Here is a 26,906-nt window from a genome sequence, read left to right as displayed (position 1 = left end):
AGGTTTTGGTTGTAGAAAAAATGGGCTGCACTGCATTGAAATTTATGGTGTGTGCGATGGAAGCAATTGCATGAATTCAGCATTGATTATTCGGACGGAAGATTTGAATGCCAAAGACGAAATTGACGATGACATTTATGACTGAAATTTTAATAATAAACCGGTAATCCCGTACATATATATTACTTTCTATTTTTAATTTTCATCAGTAATATTACTCTGAGTATTCTTCGAAAGCGCAATTTTTTTGGTTATAAAATTTTTTTGTACTTGGAGGAAAAATTATCCAGGATAAAAAAAAAAAATGAAGTGTGAACGTACTGCGGTAAAAATAAACATTTTTTATTTCCTCGGTCAATTTGCGTGTTGCAATTTCCGAGATACTTGACGAGTGCGGTTACTGGCATGTTTCTTTTGTTCTCAACGAAATGTTTTCGACTGAAAATAAAATGAGATTGTGCCGCAAATAATTTCAATCTATACCTACAACTTTTCATCAATACGTGCGTAATATGCAGTTTCATTTGCAGAGCAGCGGCCGTTGTTAACTGCATCTTTCGCGATACGGAGATCGAGAGAGAACGCAGAAGGAAGTCCGCTGGGTGGATCACAGCTGCATATTTGCGGTATAATTACGTCCCTGCATAATTCCTGTCTTCCACGGTATGTTTTTGCGTCGACAGTGTGTTTGCGTACGTTTTTGATTAACATCCTGTGTATAATATCTGTTATGTATCATATCTTGAGAAACATTGTTTTGCCTTGCGGTGAAACACTGTCACGAACATGTCTGATACGCAGATTGTAGAAACGCAGTCATCCGATGTACCTTGATTAATCATTCATAATGTTTCACTCGGTTGTCGGTGTTTTAACTCTGCGGGCAGCGGATAAAAAAATAAAAATTATTGGAGAAATCTCGCTCGTAGGTTCGATGGTAAGGAATGAAGTCGAAAAATATTCGCGACCAAAAGTGAGTCTCGGTGAGAATATCGAACACTTCGCGATGACACGAAAATCCGACAAGATGATTCTTTTTGAATAATAATAATGCCAAAAAGTTGTTAATAAATTGTTTAAACAAATATTTGTGTAGTAAATATCTAGTGGAATTTTTTTTTATCTTATACAGAATGAATTCATTGATTTTTCTAAATAAGTATGAATTTTTTTTTGGAAATTTTTCGTGAATTGAAAACCCGTTTCCGAGAAGTTTGAAAATTTTAAAAAATGGATTCAAAGTACCGAATTTTTGGACAGGTTTTCGTCAATGGTTATACAATTACACTGGAGAAGTTTTAGAGGCATGGAAAATTTTGGAAAACTGTATTATTCAAAATCGCCGAATATTCCAAAAAAATTCATAGGTATTCAGAAAAATCAATGAATTCGTTTTATACGAAATAAAAACAATTTCACTAGAGATTTGTTACCCAAATTTTTGTTTAAACAGTGTATTGACAACTGTTTGGCATTATTATTATTCAAAATGAATTATCTTATCGACTCGGTTATGAATGATTTTTATTTATTCTCACCGAGATTCACTTTTGTCTTGGGAATCTACGTCCCGTTACATCTTAAAGTGGGATCGAAATCGAGGTTTTCCCGAAGCGAAAAGAGAAACAAACGTAACCGATATTAACGGGAATTTCTGTTAACTTTCCGGAAATACCAATTATACCGATGTTAAATTATGCTTGCGGAATTTAAAGTCTCTCCTTCCATGTATGCAAATCGATCTCCAGGTATTCCCGGAACGCGGTTCGAACACTTAATTCCGTTCGACTTATCTTCGTCTGCTTCTTTATTTCTCATACAAATTACATAAAAAATCGATCACTACCAAAAGTCTTGCTTTCATAACGACGAAGAACAAAATTTCACTCTCTATTCCGTTCGGAAAACGTTGATAGCCGATGACGCGTATGATGTTTGAAATCGTTTTATAATTCCACGGGACAAATAATGCGGAACATTCCTTTTATTTTTCGTTTCTATTTTTTAAACAAACGTCGAGGTCGTTGAACAGGCGGAACTCTTGCGCAAGTTCGTTTAACCGACGTATTATCCGCGACGAGGAAACGCGGACACCTTTTATTATAGCATATATATGCAGGTACAAACCGAAGTACGGGTGTAATAAAGCGTGTAATTGAAAGGCGTTTGACGACATCTCGTTTGACGCTTTCACATCGTAGGCATGTGTACCGGGAGGTATCTAGAAAATATCGTTAAATGCCAAGCTGATCGATGAGCGAACGAACAAGGAAACATTTCCGTCAGAAGAATTCAATGGTCCGTTTTTGTCGTGCCTTTCACTTCGGAATGATTTTTGAAATTTGCATAATATTTATCGAATGTTAACAAACTTTGCCAATATTTTTCTGTACTATAATGTAACAACGTTTACGTACGAAATTCAAGGTCTAAGGTGACTCGCGTATCGTGTAAATTATTATATCTCGGATTTAACAAGTTTTTTTTTTTTTTTTTCGTTTCTTTTGAGACAGCTTATAGGTTTGGATTATTATATACGCCGTTTCCTCACCCGCTAACGATTGTGTATGTACTAATTTCGATTTGATATTATATAAACCCGACGATGGACAGCAGCGGTTAGATACGCGTTACAATCTAATCATCGACGTCCGATACACGTGCGTAAATATAGAAATTGACGTATGTATCGTAATCTAACGAGAGATCTACGATCTGTGATATTGAACCAGTAATTTTCATCGAATGCATGAAATCATTTCGGTGCAGAAAATGTCCGAACTCGATGGTAATTATCGTAATATAACAGAAACGTCGCCACCACTGATACTATAATATTCATTCGTTCGGTTTGCCATTGATCAACGAGATGAGAAAATAGATCGCCAAGAGCTTCGGACTAGATACCTTGGAAGCTTCGTCCGTGAGAATCCAACTGCTGGTAATAAATTCGTGTGAATGGATTCTATCGCGCGGTCTTGGTGTATATAAAAAAAAAAACATCTTTTTTGCATTTTACGAAGAAACGTCGTTTCAACATCGTCACGGTGTTTAAATTAACTCCGAATCGATTGTCCTGGATTGCAGTTAGACGTGACCAGAAGTTCATGGACAGTGGAACTATGCGACCGAGAAATCAGCTTCACAGAATCTCCGAGCTTCCGTATAGAAGTTTACGAAGGGAGGATCCGAATAAATAAATGCGATATATCGAGCATTCCAAAACTATTTTTAGACGGATTACACAAAATCGTGCGATCCCCGCGAGTTCTTTCTCTCGATCATTATACAGAGGAATTTTCGTAACCAATGAAGATCGTCCGCTGTGAGAGGGAAAAAAATTTGGCAGAGTCCGGATGTGTTGGGTTTTGGAATTTGTAACGTCCGACGCGATTGCATACTCGCTTTATATGAACCAGCTTCAGAGGCGGTTTGAATGAAAGAACGACGAAAATGTGCTAAAAATTTGTAAACGTTTCGAAGAAATTGTGGTGGATTCGGTGACAATGCGGAGATGAGAGCTCTTGAGGCGGAAGGAAATATGATAAAAGGGTCGTAATATCTAGTTTTGGAATACGCGAAAATCCATTTCACGTTGAATATCGAATCGAAGATCCTGCTTCTTACCGGCTTTCGATACTTTGACGTTTCTATACACTTATCGACTTTTTTCCACGCCGCTTTTCTACATTTCGAAACCCAGTAACAAACCGATATTAAGGTACGTGTCACCAGTTGTTCACTCGTTCAGACCCAATTATCGACCCTTTTATCTTTCGAAACTATAAACTGACCACACAAGTTGGGAATTTCTCTGTGACTAATGCCAATTGCTAGAGATCGTTAGGGCTTGCAACTTTGATTTCCCAAGCAAAAAATGTCAATAATTGGAGCAAGGTTGACAACTAAAACGAGTAGGCACACATCATAAATCACACAAGAAATCGGTTACCGAGAGTCGTGCAAAGGACGGTGATCTTCACTACAGTCTGATCGCCGAGCTGGACAACAACGAGTCCCAAATATGCCAGGAAGAGGGCTGCGATGTAGGCCCTAAGGGTGAGTCCATGGATGTTATCGAACTCCGGCAGAACAGTGTAGACGAAGAAAGTGGCGATGAGAAATGGCGTGGAGAGAAGCATGGCTATGGCAAATATCGCCGGCACATTGCGCTTCTCTTGGGTGGTCTCGAAGCAGGCGGCAACAACGGTTCGTGACTGGTTATCCTGGAGCAACGAAGCGAAGCAGAACTGGCCGAAGTTGAGGACCTTCAATCCCTCTGGGTATCGGGGCCTGCTAACGGACCCATTGGCCATGAGGTAGAACTCGTCGAGGGCCTCCTCCTCCGGACTAAGGGCATAACTGCCGGTCGACGAGCAGGGCATTTTGTACATGACCGAAAACTCTACGCCGCTCGCGTTCTCGAGCGGTTTCAAATCCGGCCCAAATACCGGGGGCAGCTCGAGATACGGGGCCGGATTTTCCGGCTCCTCGATGCATCTCGATCCATGCTTGTAGAGGCCCGGAGGGCAGCAGAACAACACGCAGTTTCCCGAGGCCGCGCAATCACTCTCGTCTTTCGCGGTCGTCCACGCGCTTCGGGCCCCGATTCGGGCCCAGGAGAGCATGAAACACGCGAAGAGCAACCGCCGCATGATGCTCGCTCGACACTCACGCGGATCGGACTGAGGATTTACACACTGGATAAACGAGCCCCCGTTCGTTGTCCCTGGGCCAGCTCCCTTCCCTGCTTACCAACCTCACCTGACCGGGGAATTTTCCTACGTAGCGAAATGTGCGTTTGTGTGTAATGTATATATATATATATATGTATTATATGTATATGCAATATATTCGGAGCGCGTTTGATCACCACTACAAACTTGCATTCTCACACTATTTTTCGTTGAGTAATGCGGACGCGTTCGGCGCAGACCCGCCCACGCGTTTTTCTACTGCGACGATGACGATCAGCTGGTGGATCCGCGTTTTTATTCATTTTGTTTATTGACCGTCTAAACCGCAAGCCGCAAACCTCTTGCCTCCTGCCACTTTGACGCGAAGAGACTGATGCGATCGCACTCGGATCGGTTACTTTATCGCATCGTTGTAACTGATACCGAAATCCTTAGTCATTCTTATCGACGCTCCACGACTTGGTTTTTTCACGGGAATTTACACGGACCCGGTAACTATTTGTCTCGTAAAATTTTGTACAACTAGGTACAAGTATTTTTGTATCGTTGATGTTGCGTTACAGTGATTGCAATTTTATACTTATCCATCGTGAGGCTAGAGAATTTGATACCGTCACACGAGCGTAAGAGATGAATGATATTCCCGACGATCCTGTGATATTTTTATAGATCGATAAATCGGTCAAAAAATTGCCAGATTTTATTCATCACATTAGTTTATAAATAAATATATATGTGTATGTATATATCATATACTAGGGTGGTCCTTATTTATGGTGTTGACGAATCTTTACCATCTGACGCCCCCAAATTAACTTTAAATAATTCAAAAACAGTTGCCTAATTTGTTCAGATTTTTACTTCTGAGCAAAAAAAAAAAAAATCAGTACTTTGAGGAAGTGCAATTCGTCTAGATCGCCTGGTACGATGATGGGTTTTTTTTTTTTTTTTGAGATAGTAGCACTAATGGCCACTAAAACCTCGCGTTTACAGATTTTTTTGGAACATTATTACTCTTACAATAAAATATATACTGAAAAAAAAAGTTTTTCCCATGTAATCACTTCGATGACAAAGCGAACCATCTTAGAGTTGAGGTAAAAATATGAAAAAATTGGGCAACTGTTTTTGCATCGTTTGAAATTGATTTGTAAGGCGGGTTGTAAAAAATTCTTCAACACCCTAAATAAGGACCACCCTAATATATGTATATATATATATGAAAGGCTAATAGGTTTCTTGTAAAATGTATCTAATAACGTTGGTGGAGGAAAAGTGCATATATATGAAATCTATGACTGCACTTTTCTTCCACCAACGTTATTAGATACATTTTACAAGAAACCTATTAGACTTTCATACATCTAATTAGGTGCATAAAAATTTTTTCAAGATAAGATTCAGACCCTTGTTTCAGTCTCATTAGCATTACGTGTACATATGACGAGAGATTTGTTGGACTTGTAAGAATGTAAATCTAATGGATTTTTCAAGTCTCAAAGATTTCTCGTAAATTTTTTCTACAATGACGTTGGTACGGGAAAAATGCACAGTGACACATTTTTAAATAGCGACAACAATCTGACGATACACATATATCGCAAAAGTTGTCCAACATTTATGTACGCATATACGCGGGCATCTTAATTGCGGCGATTTCATTCGGCAAATTTGTTGATCCAGAACGTAACTGTGTTATATTGTATACATGTTTTGTATATATACATTCTACGTACGCTATGTTGGTATTCATATATACAAACCGCATCATAATTATATCCAACGGAAACCAGATTTTTATAATTTTTTTTATCCCCCCTGATACATAGGTGTGATTATTTTTCTTCACACGGATTACGTCTTCCGTTCAACGTAACTACCGGGAAATATTTCAACTTTATACGTATAAAGTCCGGGTAATAAGAGTTGTAGAATTTTCATCTCAGTTAGGAAACATTTTAGAAAAAAACGTGGCCGAGTTTAGCGTTGCTTCTAATAAACATCAGACAAAACGTATCAAATCATACGGATATTTTAGTACGAATTGGGGTTTCTATTTTTAAATTCCTCATCGTCGGTAGTACAAGTACGTATACTATGTATAAAAACATCGTGTGGCATAGCTTTTTCATTTTCGTACATGGTTATTATATCTTATATACACATGAACGAGTTTTGTTTAACTCGTCTATGGACGTCAGAATAGAGCTTCTCAGAACTGACATAATCATCCAGCTTCCGGTTCTCTAAGTACAATGTATGTAAACCATCACACATGTACCGCAGTTTCATCGAAAACAATTTCATTTTAATTATATGGAAATTCTAGTTACTTTTTGTATGCATGTAATAAATGAGATTTTGCTTAAGGCTCTTTCCTGCAGAATTCAACTCTTCTCTTCGTAATACTTTCAAATAGAATCAGTTACCAGAGGAAACGACTCCGGCAGATTTACACTTGAAGTATTTGCTCAGAGTGTGGTGTGTAAACGAGTACTCATTCGCTCAAGGATGTCGCAATGATAGCGTTGAAGAAACAGCGTGGCACGCGTTGGAAATCATGGACATCGTTGCAAACCTTATGGTAAGCGCCTAATGGTTTCAAATCATTGGCGTATGTCTGATTCATTTCCATTTATCGCGTGCTTACGTTGATTTACGGTTAGTCGCGTGATATCTACTGTTTTAAAATCATTTTGGGTAATTTCTAGGACACGGAGAAAAGAAAAAGAGCACACCTTACTCGAAACCTTGGGAAAAGAGGGACACATATTTTTTTAAATTATAAATGTAGGAGATTTTAGTCCGCGCACAGTGATTTTCACTGTTTCTAGAATAAATTTTGCACTTTGCAAAGTATATTTTGCCAAAAAACCTGACCCGTCCTTTTTTACTGCAGTTTTGAGTAAAGTCTGTCTTTTTATTATCTCCGTGTATGATTCACTGTGATTTCCTGCGCCTCTATCCAATCCATAGATCACTGAAAATCGCCTGTAAGGTTCGTAATTTGTTGAAAAGCACATTGTAAATAATCTAAAATGCCAGGACGAGGTGAAGAAATCGGTATAAAAATCAAGGCCTTGGTTGATTGGAACGGTTCATTCGATTTCCGAGCGAATGGTGTCCTCCTGCTTAATTCGGCAAAGTGATTGATTTCAAGGAACGAAGTCTTTGCTCACCGAGTACAATGCACGTCAAGTCGTCGAACGTGATGAGCTGAACAACGGCCAGCATCGTGTAGGCGACGAGGAGACTAGCGACGTAGCACATCAGGGTCATTCCGTAGACGTTCCGTAGTTCGGGGATAATGGCGTAGACGAGGAAGGTGGCGAGCAGAAAGGGCAAGGAAACGATCATCCCCACGGGGTACAACTTGATCTCGATCTTGACGGGCTCCTCCTGGGCCTCCTCGACGTAGCAAACGATCACGCGGATGGTCTCGAGGTCGTCGAGCCAGTCGAGACAGTACCTTTCAGGCTCGAGAACGGCAGCCTGCGTGACAAGAGCGCCCTTGGAATCAAGGACGAAGTCATCCTCTGGGTATTTCGTGGGTTCGAGCATGTACTTTGATCCCTGGCACAGGAAGCCGGACTCCACGAGGTAGAAGACCTGGTCTAATCTCGTGAAGTTCCTGATTTCCTCATCGAGATTTTTCTCGGGGAGTTCCAACGCTGGGACCGGAAATTGGGGTGCTCGGTCAGGGGCCTGAAGGGAGCAGTTGGAGGTCGATGAGTTCAGCACCTGAGAACCGGGACAACATTTCCGCACGCACTTGAACCCCGGCAATTCGCAGACGCAGCCCAGGGTGAGATTGCGCGAATCGTCCCAACGGTGATAACCCGCCGGGTAAACGCGGCCTTCGTAGGAAATCGAACCGTTTTTGAAATCCACGATTTCGTCGACGTTCAGTATCGGAAGGGCCAGACTTGCCGGACACGTTGAGTTCGAAAGGGGGGTCTGATCACCGTCGATGATCCCGGCGACCAGAAGGACGAGGGTAGCTAAACTCCTTGCAGCGACTTTCCGCATATCGTTCGTGTAGTTTTTCACCTGTAATGCGCGGCTTGATGCCCGAAATTGCGGTTACGGTTTTTTTCCCTTTCCTTCTCTTTTATCTCATTCACGACGCTGCTGAAGATATCGTTTATCAATGCTCGGACAACTCAGGCTGCCGGTGATACCGATGATGCTGTAACTCGTTTCTGATGCGTCTCAACGGCACTCCGAAGACATCCCTAATCCAGCACTCCAGGGGCTTCTCGTTTTCGACCCGAAGCGGTTAGGCGGATGACCATATCGCTCATCTAACACTTCACGATGCTCGCACCCGACTAAACGCAGACGGTTATCCACGTATTGAATGAGCTTTTGTTCCTTCCCGCCACGGTAGATCCCGACGATCCCTTGCGCATTTTATCGCTTTTCTACTCTCTCAGACGTCGCGCACCTCACTCAGTCTGCACCGTTTTATCGTACACCTCCTCGGTATCGCGTCGGCCATCTGTTCGGCCGGACAGCGAGGTGGATCGTTATCTACTGAGTTCGATCGAAAGCCCCCTGCTGAGCTTTATTTCCCCCCTTTTCATTCACAACCTTGCAGAAAATAATATCGATTCGAATAACCGACGGTTCCCGCGAATTTCGGCGAGGTTTCGTGTTGCCGGGCTCTGTCGGTAACTCCGGATTCCCTACCAAAAGCTTGATACGGAGTCTTTATTAACGGCCAAAACTTATTGTTGGCAATGCAGAAATCTCTCATTAAGGTCTGTCTCAATTTCCTAATTAAACAACAAAAATCTGTCTCGATAAGGTGAAGATTCTTCTTTCTTGTGAAATGACCCTGCATTTTTTTTTTTTTTTTTTCACAGACACATTTAGAAGTACTTTGGAATTCGAAAATGCACAAAATTGATTTTTTTTTTTATCTTGCACTCAATAACTTTTCAAGTAAATCATTACGATAGGTAAATTCTTTTTTCAATACAACATATAATAAATTAAATACGAAAACGAAAATCAGATGGTTTTTCCAATGCTTAAAAATTAGCAGAATGACACGAAAACCGTAGCTGATAACGGAAGTACGACAATAATTAAAGACGTGCTTATCTCGCAGAATCAGTGTGCAAAATGATTAGAATAAAGACAAGGTTCAGCAATGTGGTACTATTTTTTCATTCAAATGAATCCAAAATCACTTCACTGTCACCAAATATGTCATTCATACGAAGGTCAGTGTAAATTATCGTCATTTTTTCAAATTTTTTTTTGCTGATTCTGTTTTCATTCGCAGCAAAACTTCTTTACTGTCGGAGTTGATAACTTGTATAATAAGGATTGACCGAGTCGCCTACATCTCGGGATTCTTTTTTTTTTTTCTTCTCTCAACGAATTTCAAGGACGTTCCGTCCGTTCATTTGTCGCGTCATTCATTTACCAAAAGCACGGCTTAGTAAAATCGTATGATCGAAGTCGGAAACGCCGTTTGAAGTAGTAACGAAGCTGTGGTATACATTTTTTTTTTTATACGGTCAACTCCCACCTATCACAACGGCTAGTAGGTACAAAAATTCATTATCTTATAGCCCAATAATAAATTTAGGATGATGATAGGCATGAATGCATCGATATTTCCGTATGCAGCTCGTCGACACGAATGTTTTTACTCTCGGAAATTAGGCAGCGGACCAATAGACACGCCGATTGATAATTTGATAATTATTAAGTAGGCAAGGAGCCGGTGAGCCGCGGTTCAACTAAAAACTATTCGCCTATCGTCTGCGCAGCATTTGAGCGCTGATTTGTTGACGTTATTTGTTGATCCAAAGTAATAAGGTGATACCGATTAGATTGAAACTTTTCAATGTCTCATATGGCGAACTTGACAAAAATAGAGAAATAAATAAATGTAATCACTTTGATCAAAAGTTTTACTAAAGTTAGTTCAATTAACTACCTTTCCCCTTTACTTTAATCATCGTTTTTTGTTCCAATAAGATAAGGTACCTGGTTATTATGGTAATCGATCGAGCTTTGACCGACGAGTTCAGAGATTACATCACTGTCCGGGAGACTTGACGCGTTTACTAGCTAGCATATTTATACAACCGTTACGATTTTAGCGTCCAAAGTTTGATTGTGAAAGTCTTTCTGCTCTCTTTACAGAATGGCTAATTTGGACGAGATAAAAGCGATCCTGAGGACTGCTGACGCTGTAGCCTTCGATGTAGACTCCACGGTTATACAAGACGAAGGAATAGACGAGCTTGCCAAGTTTTGCGGAAAGGGAGACGACGTTACTCAGCTGTACGAGTTGTTCTTTATTAAAACTTGTTGTTACCTGCTCTATTTCAATTTTCTGTCTACTTTCTAAATTCATTTTTTGTTTTCTTATCTTTACAGAACGAAACGAGCAATGCAAGGAAACATGGACTTCCGAACATCACTCGGCGTTCGACTCTCCATTCTTCAACCCAGTGCCGATCAAGTCAAAGAATTTTTACGCACTCATCCTATCCGACTTTCACCTGGCATCAAGTGAGTTTTGTACTTTCTGCAGTTTGAATCGGAATTTCGTATTTTATACAGAGTTGAATACAGCCTGAGATTTCTGAACTTTCTGAGAATTTAAAACTGTGATGCATTACGTCTACTCCTTATTTTATATTCTCAATCAGTGCAGGCTGCGCTCTGAAATTTAAGAAATAAGCATCTTTCCTCATTCCTTAAAGTTTTCCAACAACAATTGAGCGACTCGAATTACAGGACTCTGGTAGAAACGTTACAGTCTCAAAAGAAACAAGTATTTCTTATATCGGGCGGTTTTCGATCATTGATCTTGCCTGTTGCTGCGCAACTGAATATTCCACCAGAAAATGTCTTTGCTAACAGGCTGAAATTTTATTTGACAGGTTTGTTTTGATTCACGAATTTTACATTCAAATTGAAAGATTAATTGTTTATGCGGTATTTGGGGTTTCAAATTGCTGTTAAAATTTATCCTCAATTTTCCTACTTATCATCTCAGGTGAATATGCTGGGTTTGATGAAACTCAGCCTACCTCTAGATCTGGTGGAAAACGCGATGTGATCAAAGAACTAAAGGAACATAAAGGATTGAAAACAATTGTTCACATCGGAGACGGAGCTACGGATTTGGAAGCCTGTCCTCCAGCAGATACAATGATTGGTGAGTGAAATTTGCTTACCTTTGTTAAATTAACACATGAGATAACTAAGAAATGACCAGTTTTTAGCATTTTAATTACACTAAAAATCAGTGGAATATCAGTACTTTTCTACAGCAGTCAATTATTACTTCCATAACAGGGTATGGGGGCAATGTAATTAGGGAAGATGTGAAGCTTCGGGCTCCCTGGTTCATCACGGATTTCAACGAATTGGTAGAGGTTTTACAATAATTAATTACCTAAGTGTTTGAAATTTTTATTACTTTTTTTTTTTATCAGGATATTTATTGTATTTTGCTCTCTCATGCAGGCAGAGATATCGAGATAATGTATGATCTATTTAAAACAAAACAAATCACCGAAACCCATGTTCGAGACATGTGGTAATTATGCATAAATAGATCTTTATATTGTTGATTATGATATTTAATTAGCCCGCTGCATCATCGATATGTGAGGAATGGCGATTAGCGTCTTGTATTCATTCTCTATTCATTTATTCATGTGTTTATAAGTAACTTTTTACCATCGACGCGAGAAACGGTAACTGGTTGCGGAAATTTTGGGCATTTACGGAGAGAGGTATATGCTAAATAATCAATACGTTAATTATAATACATCAACAGTTTATTCCATAACATTTTATTGACATTTAGCCTTGATTAGAGGCAGTGATAAATTTTCCAATATCCAGAAAGAAATTGAACCTATCGTGCTTTAAAGTTTTGTGAAATGCTATTTTTATACACATGATTATTTCGGGGAAAAAAAGTAGAATGCTATAATTCCATAATTATTAATACAAAAATTATATTACAATAAACTATTTTTTTTCCATTCATAAACTTCGATTGACTGCTGAACTAAAAATCATAAATTTTTTTCCGAAATTTGAAGAAGTCTTTGAACATTATAATCAGTGAAAAGTCATTTTGTTCAAATATTCTATTCAATTTAAACTCATGACAGCAGAAATTAAATATGTCAACTATTTACAATAGCGACAACCACGTTATGATGTATCCATAATTTTTTTTACTAAGTTGAACTTCATATTTCTACTGGGTTCGAAGTAATTATTAAATTGTGCACGCTATATTTCCGAAATTCAAACAAATCGTATTGTTAGGAATCAACATTTGATTACAATGCAGCAGATTCGAGCAATTTTTCATAACACACAAAGGAACTTGCTCTTTTTAGTATGGAATGTTTCAAAATTTTGATAATCGTCCCATCTACAGATGGGACAAAGCTATTATCCGCGATAAAATGAAACAAAATTAGCATAGTGTTGATAAAAGTTCTTGATAATATTGTAATTATTGGTAATTGTCAATACGCAGTCTGCAATGATTCAATCCCGATAGTGAAGTTATTTAGCAAATTGATAAAAGCAAAGTTGCTAATCAATTGTATCACATATACACGGTATAAAAATCTACTTGCATAAGATTGCATCGGTGGTTGATTGATTTCACTCGTAAAAGATACTGCAAGCTGATTATTGAACACAAATTATAAAGTAGTATCAAGTTGGAGAATTCTAAATATGGATTACACTGTTATTTGGGTTCGGGTAATAAAATCTTGCTCATTATTGATGCGACGTGGCAAAATTGCAGACTCTCAGATTTGTGATAAAATTTTTCTATTCATACGTTTCGTCGAATTGTTACACATCATCAAAAGCAGTAAACTCTTTCTGGATACCTATAATCCAGTAAATTCATACTTGTACATTTTTTTTATTGGTTTAACCAAGCAGCACCACGAAATAGTGATATTATTTTTCACTACTACTTCCCAGAATATTTTCTTTCCTTTTCTGAGCAATCCATTCCTCTATTTTGTCTTTCAATTCCGTATCCGATTTCACCATATCCATCGTCAACATCGATCGATTGAAGGGATCCGTCTGGTCACTTAACAAGTGTCTAAAAATTTGCGAAGTATTCATGAATCTTTCACATTGCTATTAAATTTCGTAATAACAAAGTTAGGCCATCGATGCAACATGGTTGATTTCAGCTGCAACGAACCTTGCAATAGTTTGGCGATCCACTACAATCTTTGAAGACGGTAAAATGACTGGATCTGTCATTAGCGTGGACATAATCGGGTCTAAAAACTCGTCAGGGGCACCAGAAAGTATTTCTTCCTCTTGTTTTTTCTGATTAGCAGCTTCCTCGACCCGTTTTGCAAACTGGTCAAGATCCCCAAGTATCCCGCCACCTCCGATGCGTACTATTTGATTAGGAGCATTTAGACAATTTTCAGGATAATATTATGTCTTTTATTATCTTCAACACCTACCTAGAACATTTTCCGCGAGTTTGAATAATTCCGGACTGTAGGAACGTCCGTCTTGAGAAACGGCCAGTGTAAAAGCTTCGTTGTGACTCAGGTTTATGTATATCTTGCAGATATTTAAGACCAGATTTGCCGGTTTGAAGTCGTATTCTTTCTGATCCTTGACCTAGTAATAGATCCACTACGTTATACTGGGAAATTGCGTCAATTACGCGTCTCATCTCACCTTAAGATTTTTCTGATTAGGTCCGACTAATTGCAGCAGTAGATAATTGAGCATCGAAGCGATGCGATCGACCATAGTGGGATGACAGAATATGGATATAATCTCAGAAGTGAGCATTTCCAAAGTGTGTATGGTTTCTCTGCCGAGAATATTGTCAAATCTGGCTATCATACCGATATGCGTCAGATATCCCATCTGTTGCTCTCTTTCGTGCGGCGGAAGTTTATCCCACTCGCCATTTTCTCTGATATTGAATAAATCGCTTGGTCATGTTATAATGAACATCTCCAGATTACTTACTGCAAAACTTTACGCTCACCTTGCCTGGAATAGTTGCTTGAGTTGTGCCATATTCGAGAGTGCTTCATCGAGGAGAAATACCGCGTCGTTCATAAGTAAATTCATGAATCTGAGAAACAGTGGTGGCTGCACTGCTTCCATGTTTTGTTCAGCCTCTTTAGCCAGTTGCCTGTGCACACATCCCGCATGAATTGACTACATTTTATTCAGTATTATTTTTAAGAGCTCCTCTTTACATTCACACTTACTTGAAATTATTCCTGTGTTCCTGTATTTTCCATAAATAATCCATAACTATGTACATTGGTCGTCGATAGTTAAATTTCTGTTCAAATTGAACGCTCTGACCTGTCATCTCGATTCCCACAAATACTTGGAGCAAATTTGTAACTATCTAAATGAGAAATTACGAGGAGATATTAATCGTCTGTATGGTCATCCAGTTTTACAAGACTTTTCAAAGAAGTGTGCGAAGTGATTTCAAAGTAATAACCAACTTTCCATCCTTCCCATTCAAGAATATAATTACGTTGCACTAACCTGATGTCTGTGGGGATGAGTAACAAATAATTGCTCTCTGTGAAAAACTCCCAGCGTAGCTACCGCTTGATTTGAGGGTTCCTCGTTTAAAGGTAAGAGCGCTTCGAGTCCTTCGGCGAGTCTCGCTCGAAGGTGAGGGTTATATAAACGCCGTTGAGACTCCATCAGCGCGACGACCTATTCGATTGAATTAAATCACTTTATAAGGTTTTCCAACGCAATATAAAAGCAAAGTTCTTACCTCTGTTAGGATTGGGTTCAAAAAGCTCGGTCCTTGTTCTTCGAACGTGTTTGGATTCAAACGTCGCAAAAAGCAGAGAAATCCGACGGTATTTTCGACCACAAATTCGGGAATGCATCTTAGAGTTTCTGGCACAGTCTCAGGTAGCGGGAACGCGACGGTTTTAAATTCTCTTGGTGCATAAGTACTATGCTTAATAAAATCAGACTCAATATCCAGATTGACCTGTATTAGCCAGACTGCCGTCGCAGCGTGGAATTTTGCCAGTAGACTCAGCATCTCAGGCGCCAAAAGACTAGCTCTAAGCGATAAGTATCTGGAAAATTTAAAATTTTTTATTGACCTGGTCTGAGGGATTAATCTTCCAAGCCCCTGCTTACTTACTCACTTACTTTGTCATTTCCATTTCCATTCGCGTGGTTATGGCCTCTAGTACTTCAGAGTTTCCACCACCCTGAGCATCACTGTATATCCGCCGCATACGAGCCAAGTCCTGATTTGCTCTGCAAAATAGTAGAGTACTTTGAGCAGGTTGTATTTTGGACAATGATTTTAGCATATAAAGTTTGTTGCACATGTTTAGCACACCTCAAGAGTTTCTCCAAAACAACACGGTATCCGAGATCCAATGCTCTATGAGTCAGGTAAAAACATTCAGTAACAAAACCGAATGTTTCAGCTGCTGGTCGCGTTTCACCTTCGGGTATTGGAATGAGACATGTTTCTCCACTTAAACCTTTGGCGTGAAGACCACGTGTCTTACTTTCCTCTTCATTTTGAGCCTAGGAAAAAGAATGTCCGAATATTAGCTGTGAATTAGATGCGATTCTTAAATATTAACAGAAATTCTTTGAACGAGACTAGCCTACCTCGACTGAACAGTAAGTTGGATCGATTTTCAGCAGTTTGCTATCGTTCAACTTTGTACAAAAGGGCTGGCAAAGCCTGAGCAATATTGAGCTGAGATTTAACATGAAACCATCGGATACAGTCAGCGTCATAGTCAGTCCAGCATCGCTATGCGAATTCCAGAGCTTTCCTCTCCCAGCGTTGGCATGGAGGCAATCGCCTATCCATTTTAAAGTTTTGTGGCGCACATCTGTGGAACACTTTAGTAAAGTGTGAAAAACTTTATGTAGCGATTCGCTGAGCGCATCCAACGCTGTCCAGATATTTCCTTCCATAGAAGTAACTGACTTTAAAGAAGAAAAAGTAATGTTATTGAATCGACCATTCGAATTAAAATCGAGTTGCAGCGATAATTGTTTCTTTTTGCTCACCTGTTGCAAAGGTTTGTCAAAGAAGTCAAACGGAGCTTCGAGAGTTTTGGGCAAACAGCTTAGACACAGCAGTGCCCCCAACAGCGTATCTGAATACGCTTTTCCTTGCATAGCACGAGGAGTGCTGTGCGATATGAGAAACAAGGCGAGACCTTCAACAGAAGCAAACGTCTGTAGAAGTCCGAACCAGTATTGTCGAAAAACTAAGAGATTGGACTGTGCCACCTCCTGATGAATGCTGTTCAGGATTGGCGTGAAAGCTGTGCTGATCACACTGAGGCTTTCATCCCTATCCTCGGAGTTTAACTCGTTGACAATGTCTGTTACAAAGGAGGTCAACTCCTGTCCAACTACTCCACCGTCCATAAACAATGCTATAAATTGCTTGTGCACCTGTGAATATAATTTTAAAATGATATACGAAATTAGAATTTCAAGGTGTATAGATTTCAGGTAATAAACAAATCACGAACCTCTTGACTCTGGAATAAGTCAGGTTCCTGCATAGCAGTGCCAACATTCCTGACGACGATTCGTGTGATGTTTTCTATCGTATCGTGCAATCTATGGCTTGGTTTATAGCGCAGTAATCTGCGATAACTTTCGTACAAATAGGGTATAATTTCAGTCTCTGAAACATGATCGTCGATAGAGTTTGTTTGTTTTTCATTTTTATTGTCAACTATTTTTCCTCCGGGATTGCTGAGCATAAGTCGTTCAAAAATAGCGTGCTCAACCGACTCAGCATCCATCCAATCTTGAGGGGCCAAAGCAGCGGCTAAGTCCTCAAGAAAGACCAGCTGTCGTCCAGATTTTATTTTAGCTCCATCCGAATGCAGCGTCAAGCCGAAAACTTCCTCAACTATGTCGTTAATGAAAGCATCAGCTTCGGCTGCTGTGTTGATTGGTTTAGAATCGTTGACGCTGTTACTCTCTGCTGCCGAATGTTCGTCAGTATTTTTTGATACGTCTGCATGGACTGTCGAAGGTTGGTTTTGGGTAGAAAATGAAGCTGCTTCGTTTACGGATGTAAAAAGACCCGCAAACGGATTGTGATTCACATTTTCACACATTGTCGGTGGAGCGATTTTACTATATAGATTACGTTCTAGCTATCATGCTAGGAGTTAAGCTGCAACAGACAGAGATAACGTAATTGTTATCAGAGTATCGTGTGTACAGGATAGATTTTAGGTTATGATGGTTATTTACGTAACATAATGGTGTAATGACTTGAAAATTTTTGTAAACTATTGAGGTGTCTCAGTTACGTTACCTCTATAGACCTCGCGTTGGTGGTGTCAATATTTTTTAAGGTCTTTAATCGTCATTGTCCGATGTTTACCATTTTGACAAATCATTTTTTTGACGTCATAATCCTTAACCCCTGCTACACAAATTATATAGAGATCAGTACTGTCCGTAAACAATTCCTTACCGTTATTAAAAATTCACACAGAGTGCAGCACGTGTAGAGACTTTTATCAGAGATGAGTAGCGAGATATGCCATTTCGTATAATTTTATTGTTTGCATCCTTCGGATAAAGCTCACAAAATCGTATCAAAACACTGTTTTATATATATTTGGATACCATGTATGCATGTTTGTATTATATATTATTAATGTATATGCACGTGGTAATAATGACATTGAGATGTGATGTGAACTTAGAACATGATGTGAATTTGAATGTACGTTCGATACCGCTCGAAAAACAAATTTCATCGGTGTGACATTGGCTGCGAGTCGGTTAGTTCGTTTATTCGAATCAGTGACGCCGTCGGTTCGGATGTCGGAATTTCGGCGTGGTCCGATTCTTATAAACTAATTAATAACGCGTAAATCACTTCAATGTATCGTTGTAAGTAATTTTAAATTCAAAAATAAAGTCGCGAGCACAGAAGGTGGTTGTGTGACGTCACCACTGGCCTGAACTTTCTAGATCGTTCAGTTCTAGATACGATTTCAACGAGCTCGGATGTCTCCCGATGTCGGACGCCGGAATATGTATGAAAATCACGGGATAATCATATTATCGCGGTGAGTTATTGAATATGAACCGATAAAATTCATCTATAGAGTAATTTTCCGTCGCTGGTAAAGTTATTTGTAAACATCCAACAATATTCCACGTGAAAACCGGTCGAAGAAAAAGTTGCAACAACTTGTTGCCCAGTGCTGTGACAGTGCATGACGAATAAAAATTCTTGTTCTTATATTTCGTTCGAAAAATTGGTCCATCGATACCGAATCGACATAAATATCTTAGTATCTGCGTAAATTTGAAGGAATTCGTCAAGTTATTTTGATCAAAGAGTTTTTTTTTTTACGCGGAAGGTTGTGCCATCGCTGTAGAGGTATAAACGGTGAATAAACAATCAACAAATGACCATCAAGTTGTCAACTTATTATCGGTAACTAAATACTGTGGCAGTGGTTTCATAAAAGGAAAGATATGTGCAACATAAACGACGTGATGTGTCGCAGTTTACGTTCAATCGTCGGGTGACATTCAGAGTTGTTTACTACAGGTTCGGTAATTCGGAATATTGCTCTCGCGTTGAGAGCATTAATTGAGTGCGCATTTGAAGATGGTTTATTTTTATTCGTGTGGTAAGAAGTGAGTGTGCATCTTCGACGTGTTCGTCGGTACTTCGTTTCAGTGAATCGGTGAAATTATTTGTGGCAGCGGGACGAGAGGATTCACGAGGATGTCATCAATACTGCAGTTTGTACATGAAGGTAAAAATATTTTGATGAATATATATTGTGGAATATTCGCAGTATTACGGGAGGGAGAAAAATCAGAAGATTGAAGTTAGTAACGTTATTGCATTGAAAAATTGGGAAAATAATCACTCTTTTCTTATTAAATTTCAAAATAAGAGTATGTTTTGTTTTATTACGGTTCACCGAAAAAAAAAGTTTGTGAAAAATTGTTACGATAACGTTACTAACTTCAGCATCGTAAGAAATAATGAAAAATTTCAATAAACCAAAACACGGAGGTGAGTACGCCTGTATATAGGCAATATCCTATCACGTATGGGACAATTGAAAATCGCGCTGCTGCCTGTCCAATAATAGCTCACTTCACGTCGCTACTTATGGAGGGAAGTTTAAAGTATAAATTATATGTCGTTGCGATTTCAACTTGTTTAGTTGATTTTCTATTATGTGTAAATTTGGTAGGTTTTTGGAAATATAATGGGCGAATACAACATTGTAGGGCTAACAATTGCGTTTAATAAAAAAACAAATGACAAGGCACTGTACGGAATTATTTCAGCAGTATGAAATTTTGTACAAAAACATATGACTTAGACTTTTTAATGTAAAGGCACCGTTATGGTTTTTCATCTCCAAGGTTTTCGAACGGTTCCTGCACTCGTACTTCGCTTTATTCCGTGATCTGTGAAAGAATTAAAAAGTGGAATATGAAAATGACTGATATTTATGATATTGTAGTTAATTGATTATGAAAAATTTTGTAGATTCTTACAAATATTTTGAGACCGTTTTTCTCTGGAGTTTGATGTCCATGTTTGACATCTGCTCCTGGCTGAACAAGGCCGACTACTTATAGGAGGAGAGGAAAAATTTCCCATCCTAAAAGTAATCAAGAAGGAAAAATGATTTAGCAAAGAAATTTTTGAAAAACATTTCACTCCATTAAAGCATTAGATGCATTTCACTTAATAAATCATAATTTCATTTACTTTCGTGAAGCGTTTTGTCAGTTTCTGACAGAAAAATATTATTAGTACACAAAATCGGATCTTGATTATGATTTTGCAATTCTTTGATCGTTTATTATCGAATAATCGAAGACAAATCTGTGAGAACAAATAGTGAACCATATGAAAAAATAGAGCAAAATATCAGGTAGAATCATACTCCTTCATTTTTTTTCTCGCAAGCGTCCGTTGAGTTGCGAAAGAGTAGGAATGTGCAGAGCTTGGGCGTTCGGAGCGAGATCGTTTGATATCCCGGTCTTGCGATATGACTTGCATCCGCTGTTCGGGGCTTTGTGCGAACAATTCGGCTATGTTCATTGAGGCTGCATCACACTTGAAATAAAGTAAAATCAAAATGTTTCACATTTCAGTGGTGTTTAAAAGAGTTCACAAAATTCAGTGCATTTGTTTACCTGCAGCTGAAGACGTTGGTGAAAATTTAACTCGGGCAAATTTAGCGGTGCGTCTACGTGAAGTTTCAGCATACAGTGGAGTGCCTCCTTGTAGGTATTTTTCAGATCCACAACACGTTCAGTGTTCATCAGTCGGCGTACTAAGTATCCTCTCGCATAAGCGTTTATTATCGTCGCTGCTTTTATCTGTAAATTTGTGAAAAGATAGAGTCGCCTATATTTCATAATAATTTATTCAAATATATCAATACTCACGTGTTTTGCGGTGTAATGAACGTTGACTGGAATTGGAACATGTACGGTGTTACTATCCAGTGGAAACAGTTGCCGGCTAACATTTAAGCATTTATCTGCAGTGTTTTTAGATCTGTGGATACTCGACGGTGCGTCGATATTCTTGGAGAGTAATTCATTGCTTTCTAAAACTTTGTTCTCCGAAGTATCGACTTTAGGATGTGTGCTTGTATTATTACTAGATGATATTATTGTCTCACAGTGTCCATTCAGAGGATAAATATAATCCAGTGGACATTTGGGAAGTGGCGGATTATTCTTGTCCAACGAATATGTATCGTCATCTTCTTTTGTCGGATTCAAAACTGGTTTCAAAACGTCAGGAGCCTCCTCCTCGGCAGTTGGAGGTATCAAAATACCAGGAAATGTTTTTTTTATCTGGCCAAGTAGCAGTGCTTGTTGCTTCTCGAATTCTCTCTGCATATTTTTTTGCTCCCTTTGCTGTTTGGCAATAAGCTCAGCCATTTGCTCCTCGTGTTTTCTCTGTATTTCTTTGAATATAATGACGAGTTTGTCGGTAACTGCGACAGATTTTACAGGGCTCGGAGTGCTCTGCACTTCGTTAATTATCGTTGGTTTAGATCGATCGTTCCTCGCGTTCATTGCCTGGCAAGACTGTCCTCCAAAATTCACGAGACTTCCAACCGACCCTCCTAGTCTGTTGGCTAAATTAATAAATGATACGTTTCTATTCGACCTGAATTTTTGAGAGTTGCCGCTTTTCGTCGAGCCGCCGCTACCTCTAACACTCTGCATTTGGCTGTAACCATTGGATTTAGCGCCGCCTGGAGATTTGCACACCAATTCCCTATCCAACATTGTCTGTATGCAATCAACGGATTTGGCAGACTGGTGCATTCCTAGGGAGGAACCGTTCTTAGCGTGCGACAACGATTTGAACACCTTCTGATTGTTTAAGGTTGACATGCTGTTCCTTCTATACCTCGTATGGCCATTGCTGCCCCTTGAATTATCCGGTATAATAATTTCCTTATTCTTAATCTGGTTCTCCCACTCGCTCTTCGCCTGAGATATATTCCACTCCTTGCGTTTAATAGCTGTACTTGTTGTCGATGGAACGTAACCCGGGTCCGCAAGTTCCGTTTGCATGTGAGCTAGCAGCATTGGGCTCGGTGCTTCCAAGATGTACGAACCTTGTCGCACGAGTTTGGGGGGTGTATTTTGTCCGGACGGTTTCTCGTCGAACGAATCGTCTCTCTTCTCTCGTTCCGGAACTTGTACCGTTATCGGAATGATATCCAATGTCTTAGGCACCTTCGGCTTGACAATCTCTGGTGTAACGGTTTCGACCGTGCTTTGAGTCGGCGGGGAAACGTCCAAGTACTGATTTAAATCCGTGCTGGCAGTGATCGTGTCAGAACATGTGCTGGTGGTGAAAAGCTCGTCGTTTCTCTCTTTGCTGCTGTTTTCATTTCCGTCGTTATCAAAGGATGCGTCGGATTGATTCATTGTTTCTGCTGTAGATTCGTGAAAACTGGTATCTAAGCTTGTATAATTTTTATCTGGCTGTTCTTCTCTGGTCGGTATATCTATCACTGTGTCAATATTCGGTCCTGATTCTATTGTGCTAGTCTCCGTTTCAGTCATGCAAGAATCTTCCGTTGTCGAATCGTACGAATTACTTTTTTCAACCTTTTCGTCGGTCTTGAAACTTTGGTTTTCTAGCGCTATGCATTTTGCACATTCAGTCCTGATACTCTCCTTGGCTATTTTCAACATCTTCAATTTCTCTTCCACCGCTATTGCTAGTTGTTTGTAATAGCTCATTTCCGCTCTCAAATCATCCGTCATCTGTAGCGGTTAAAATTGAATAGACTTTGATTAGCGCGGAAAGGCTATCGACTAACAACACAGGTCTTGCAAAAAAATATCTTTTTTCAGCTGCATGGGATGTTTTTGGTAAATATTATGTTTTTGAGTTTGCTGAATCCAATAATGATCTCCATTTCCCTCCATCACGTACAGTATTCTTGCATAATACAAGGTGTTAACATAAAAAAAGCATGACAATAATGAAAAAACCACTATCTCATTACAACGAACTAAACAATATTCCTTATAAAGTTAAACAAACAATTTCTTTACAAAATGTATTCAACATTCCATGTGCATTCTTTTTGCCTGTGAAACCTTTTCTCCTTTTCTTTGATACTTTTCCGAACATGCTTCACCTTTCCATTTTCTATTTCCCTGTTTGTATTTATTTTAGAGTCTCACTCTAATACATATTAAACGGAAGTAAGAAATCACTTTTCCATAGGATTATTAGAATCAAGAATAGGGTACTTATTTTCGAATTAAACAGGAGTTAAACACTAAATGAAATTACAAACACGAATTGAAAAAAAAGCCGAGGTGATGGAACTTTGCCGAGTATTTTTTCCCGGTTTCGGTGAGTGAAAATCTATAAGAAACTGTATAAAACATCCCGCGCAGTTTTCTTGGTTGCAGACCTGTGCAATTATCAAAATTTATTACTCACCAAAGGAGGCAGGATTGGGACTCCGTTAATTTTTATACACGAAACGTACTGTGACTTTTCTTCCATAACTGTGTTTTTTCCATTCATCGTCACTTTGGGTAGCTGTTACGTATTATTTCTGACAGACTTTCAGCGCGCTGTAGAAATTTCGGCGTAGAGCAGCATCCTGGAATGTATAAAAGCGGAATGAATCTGATCGCAAATGGTGCGCAATGGGTCAATTTAAATTTGGGACAATGAAATCACTTGTCACATGTACGTACGTACGTAAGTTTGTATCATCCGCGCTAATTTTATGATGAGATCATGAAAAATACCGGGAGAGGATGAAACCTACAGGCGTGTACATGCAAAGTGGATATATTTTCACGTTAAGCAGAGAATCGTCGTTATTGGATGATTGGTGGCACTTTATTGCGTCGACTGAATTCAGCCCACGCTCATCTCTTAAACTGGCGACGGGTTGGGAGGGATGGGCTGTTAACATCGTTTTTCAAACGTATTGATAATTCATTAGTAAGACAGATAACTGGGTAGCATAGAGATGGTATCAGGAAATTGGTTACCAGGCAAACAATTAGCTAATGAAAACTGGAGAAGAGGCGGTTTGAAGCTCGTTTAAAGGGTATTTTCAACTTTCAAATTCGGGTGAGAACGATCGGTGTTTACGTAGTGAAAATCGTTTTGCATTTTAGTTTTGCATACGTTTGTAAAGTGAGATTCAAATTGCTGCAGGTAGTTTGACTAATTTCACTTACGTCCGTTAGATCCGATGCCGAACGAGTCATGTGGGATTTTTCTTTTTGTTACTGTATTATTTTTATTTATTTATTTATTTATTTTTTTTAATTTTAATATAAAATCACTGCCATCCTGTCTGTCCGATTTTCAAATATCTAAAAGCTAGCAACAACAAATCGACTGACATATCTCAAAACTTGGATCGTACGACGACTTAGACTCGCATACTCGACTCGCGATATTTGACCGAGCGTTGTTAGTTCACAGAAAATTCACCCCGTCAAATACGATCAATGGCGCTGCCTGTCTTGACCGCCATGTTCAATTTGGACGATGAAGTAACGATTTCTTCATTACCGATTAAATTTATCACTTGAATTTTCAAATTTTATTCAATTTTTTTTTTTATCCATACAATTTCTCGTTGATTATTAGATTTAACGAAACGAAGATACAGGAATCAGATAACTACGCGAAATTCGCATCTCATATTTCGAAGTAAAAAATTTTTTTTAAATGTTTTAGACTTGCTCGTTTACGGTCTGACAAATGGAATCCCATCTTCATAACTATATTGAAAAAAGACACGGCTTGCGATTTTTTCACTTATTCTTCATTTATTTTAACGCATATTCTATTCGGCTGAAAGTTGTCAGAGTAGCGATGGCCACTAAGCTAAAAATAATCTATGCATCGACTAATCGGGTCCAAAAAACTAATCGAACACGACTCGATTGAATCGGTAAAAATTAATTCATTAATCAATCCATTGTTTTGCATTTTTTTTTTTTTGAAACGGTGCATACGAAACCAAAATTTTGTAAATTATATTATGCATCCGGATTTTTCGTATTCGTATATAAAATTCGTATGTAAATTTGTATATATTTTCTGCTCTTGAATTAACGGTGATCGCGATCACAAAGCGTGGCGATGTTATTGAAATTTATTTCCGAGTTTCTTGTTGTGTTTTTCGCTTTGTCTGAAAATTGAGTTTCATCCTGAGTTTCGGTCGATACCCTTTCATGAAACAAGATCATCGAAGAACGGGGCTGGATGGAAATATTAAGATTTAATAAAAGAATGAGACATCGATTAGATGCGACCATAGATTTCTACGAAATGAATTTATTGAAAATCTTCTTTCTACCTTTGTGACAATTTTTGTAATAGTTTGGAAAATTTCTTTGGCATTTAGGTAGAATATATTAGGATTTAAATTGGAAATACAACCTAGGTGATAGTTTTTGTCGATAAATACCCTTTATTCAAACAGAGTAACATTTATGCTTACTTAAACGATAACATATATAACTTATACTGTGAAATTTAATTTTTAATTGTAATTTTTTCCACGTTTTCGATAGTTAATAATACATTTTTTTTTATAACAAAATAATACTAATAGTAATCAGTAGTAAACCGTAACTATAACTATATTTCAAGTAGCGTGGTACTTTTTTTTTTTTTTTTTACCATACATAGGGCATTCTACGCCGTTTCGACCAGCGTTTTGATCTTCTGCACCCGATCGCGATCTGATCCTTGATATTATACGTTGCAGTATCATTTGAAATAAAAAGCTGTGACTTTTTTTCAATTTTACCGATTTTGATTCCTGACTTGAGGATAACTTGAAAAATTTTAATGAAAATCTGAGATTCTTATTTCAAGCGATACTACAGCGTAAAAAAAAATAGAGGTTAAAATCACGAGGGGTGCAGATGGTCAAACGTTGGTCGCAAACGCCGTAAAACATCCCATATATTTATATATTATATTATATAGACGACGGTTAAACCATAATAATCCGTTTCAACATTTGCCGCATTTTTTATTTTTTATTTATTTATTTATTTTTTTACTCAATAAATAATCAAATATCCTACTGTTATATACATTATCACGTTCTAACGAATATCATCCATGGTCAAAAAATTATACAATATCGTGACAGAGCAAATTGCAGTACATAAATAGTTTAACTTCAGGTGCTCCAGATTATTGGCATTGATTATTATACGATTTGGTTGTTTTTTTTTTTTTTTTTATTTTTTTATTTTCAAACAATCGATAAATCACACCCAAATTAATAGCGTATAATGTCAGTTCTTCCTAACGGAAAGACTTGTTCAAATTCTTTTCATAATCCAATCTTAATGTATAGGAAAATTATAATCACATATTCGATATCGTCATTAATTGTTATTGCACATTTGGTTTTGAATTGAATCGTTGTTGTTTAAAAGATATTTTTTTTTCTTTCTTCTACCTTTCTTACTGTAAGTAATTCATTTTTTTTCTCGAATCGTGAATTTTTTTTTTTTTCTTTTTTTGTTGCCTTTTACCTGTTTCTGTATTTACTTCTATGCTATGAATATTTAATATTAATCCATGTGTTTCCGTTTACTGACTAGTAGTTACAATAA

The 26,906-nt window shown here is 38.4% G+C and overlaps 4 protein-coding genes and 1 long non-coding RNA gene across 12 annotated transcripts in view; 2 read left to right on the top strand and 3 right to left on the bottom strand.

The window, feature by feature from the left end:
* The window catches only part of LOC124183086 (G-protein coupled receptor Mth2-like), a 32,153-nt gene extending 22,735 nt beyond the window's left edge, over nucleotides 1-9,418 (bottom strand). The window contains exon 1 of one of the 3 annotated variants that reach the window (XM_046571102.1): nucleotides 7,877-9,418. In XM_046571102.1, the coding sequence (XP_046427058.1) occupies nucleotides 7,877-8,726 (850 nt within the window). In that variant the 5' untranslated portion in view covers nucleotides 8,727-9,418. Of the gene's footprint in view, nucleotides 1-3,952; nucleotides 4,724-7,876 lie in introns of those variants that run through there. The other 2 variants (XM_046571105.1, XM_046571104.1) reach the window with 2 other exon arrangements.
* Nucleotides 643-12,302, top strand: LOC124183089 (phosphoserine phosphatase). 4 transcript variants are annotated; one of them, XM_046571112.1, is made up of 6 exons: nucleotides 643-663; nucleotides 10,863-11,003; nucleotides 11,100-11,234; nucleotides 11,463-11,608; nucleotides 11,725-11,886; nucleotides 12,027-12,302. In XM_046571112.1, exons 2-6 carry the CDS (start codon nucleotides 10,864-10,866, stop codon nucleotides 12,116-12,118), a joined length of 675 nt encoding a protein of 224 aa, XP_046427068.1. In that variant the 5' UTR covers nucleotides 643-663; nucleotide 10,863; the 3' UTR covers nucleotides 12,119-12,302. The 4 variants fall into 4 exon arrangements, with proteins under 4 accessions (XP_046427068.1, XP_046427065.1, XP_046427067.1 ...); XM_046571109.1 differs by lacking the exon at nucleotides 643-663 and adding an exon at nucleotides 9,897-9,928; XM_046571111.1 differs by lacking the exon at nucleotides 643-663 and adding an exon at nucleotides 10,096-10,254.
* Nucleotides 12,151-18,219, bottom strand: LOC124183083 (ubiquitin conjugation factor E4 A). Its single transcript, XM_046571098.1, has 14 exons — nucleotides 18,064-18,219; nucleotides 17,261-17,919; nucleotides 16,788-17,180; nucleotides 16,377-16,703; nucleotides 16,096-16,289; nucleotides 15,900-16,010; nucleotides 15,508-15,823; nucleotides 15,267-15,443; nucleotides 14,975-15,120; nucleotides 14,746-14,895; nucleotides 14,427-14,670; nucleotides 14,204-14,366; nucleotides 13,930-14,134; nucleotides 12,151-13,824 (listed from the first exon to the last, which is right to left on the bottom strand). Exons 2-14 carry the CDS (start codon nucleotides 17,858-17,860, stop codon nucleotides 13,674-13,676), a joined length of 3,177 nt encoding a protein of 1,058 aa, XP_046427054.1. The 5' UTR covers nucleotides 17,861-17,919; nucleotides 18,064-18,219; the 3' UTR covers nucleotides 12,151-13,673.
* Nucleotides 18,220-18,535: 316 nt separating this feature from the next.
* Nucleotides 18,536-26,906, top strand: part of LOC124183092 — a 118,514-nt gene continuing 110,143 nt past the window's right edge. The window contains exon 1 of the long non-coding RNA XR_006870923.1: nucleotides 18,536-19,531. This is a non-coding gene — a long non-coding RNA (uncharacterized LOC124183092). The remainder of the gene's footprint in view (nucleotides 19,532-26,906) is intronic.
* On the bottom strand, nucleotides 20,006-24,684 carry LOC124183084. Of its 3 annotated transcripts, XM_046571101.1 has the most exons (8): nucleotides 24,495-24,684; nucleotides 24,074-24,213; nucleotides 23,737-23,902; nucleotides 21,195-23,045; nucleotides 20,940-21,125; nucleotides 20,687-20,859; nucleotides 20,292-20,398; nucleotides 20,006-20,201 (listed from the first exon to the last, which is right to left on the bottom strand). In XM_046571101.1, the coding sequence occupies exons 3-8, from the start codon at nucleotides 23,821-23,823 to the stop codon at nucleotides 20,146-20,148; spliced, it is 2,460 nt and encodes an 819-aa protein (XP_046427057.1). In that variant the 5' UTR covers nucleotides 23,824-23,902; nucleotides 24,074-24,213; nucleotides 24,495-24,684; the 3' UTR covers nucleotides 20,006-20,145. The 3 variants fall into 3 exon arrangements, with proteins under 3 accessions (XP_046427057.1, XP_046427055.1, XP_046427056.1); XM_046571099.1 differs by lacking the exon at nucleotides 24,074-24,213; XM_046571100.1 differs by lacking the exons at nucleotides 24,074-24,213; nucleotides 24,495-24,684 and adding an exon at nucleotides 24,000-24,018.

The sequence above is a fragment of the Neodiprion fabricii genome, chromosome 5 (assembly GCF_021155785.1).
Source record: "Neodiprion fabricii isolate iyNeoFabr1 chromosome 5, iyNeoFabr1.1, whole genome shotgun sequence".
NCBI lineage: Eukaryota > Metazoa > Arthropoda > Insecta > Hymenoptera > Diprionidae > Neodiprion > Neodiprion fabricii.
This window is presented reverse-complemented; position numbering and strand designations above follow the sequence as displayed.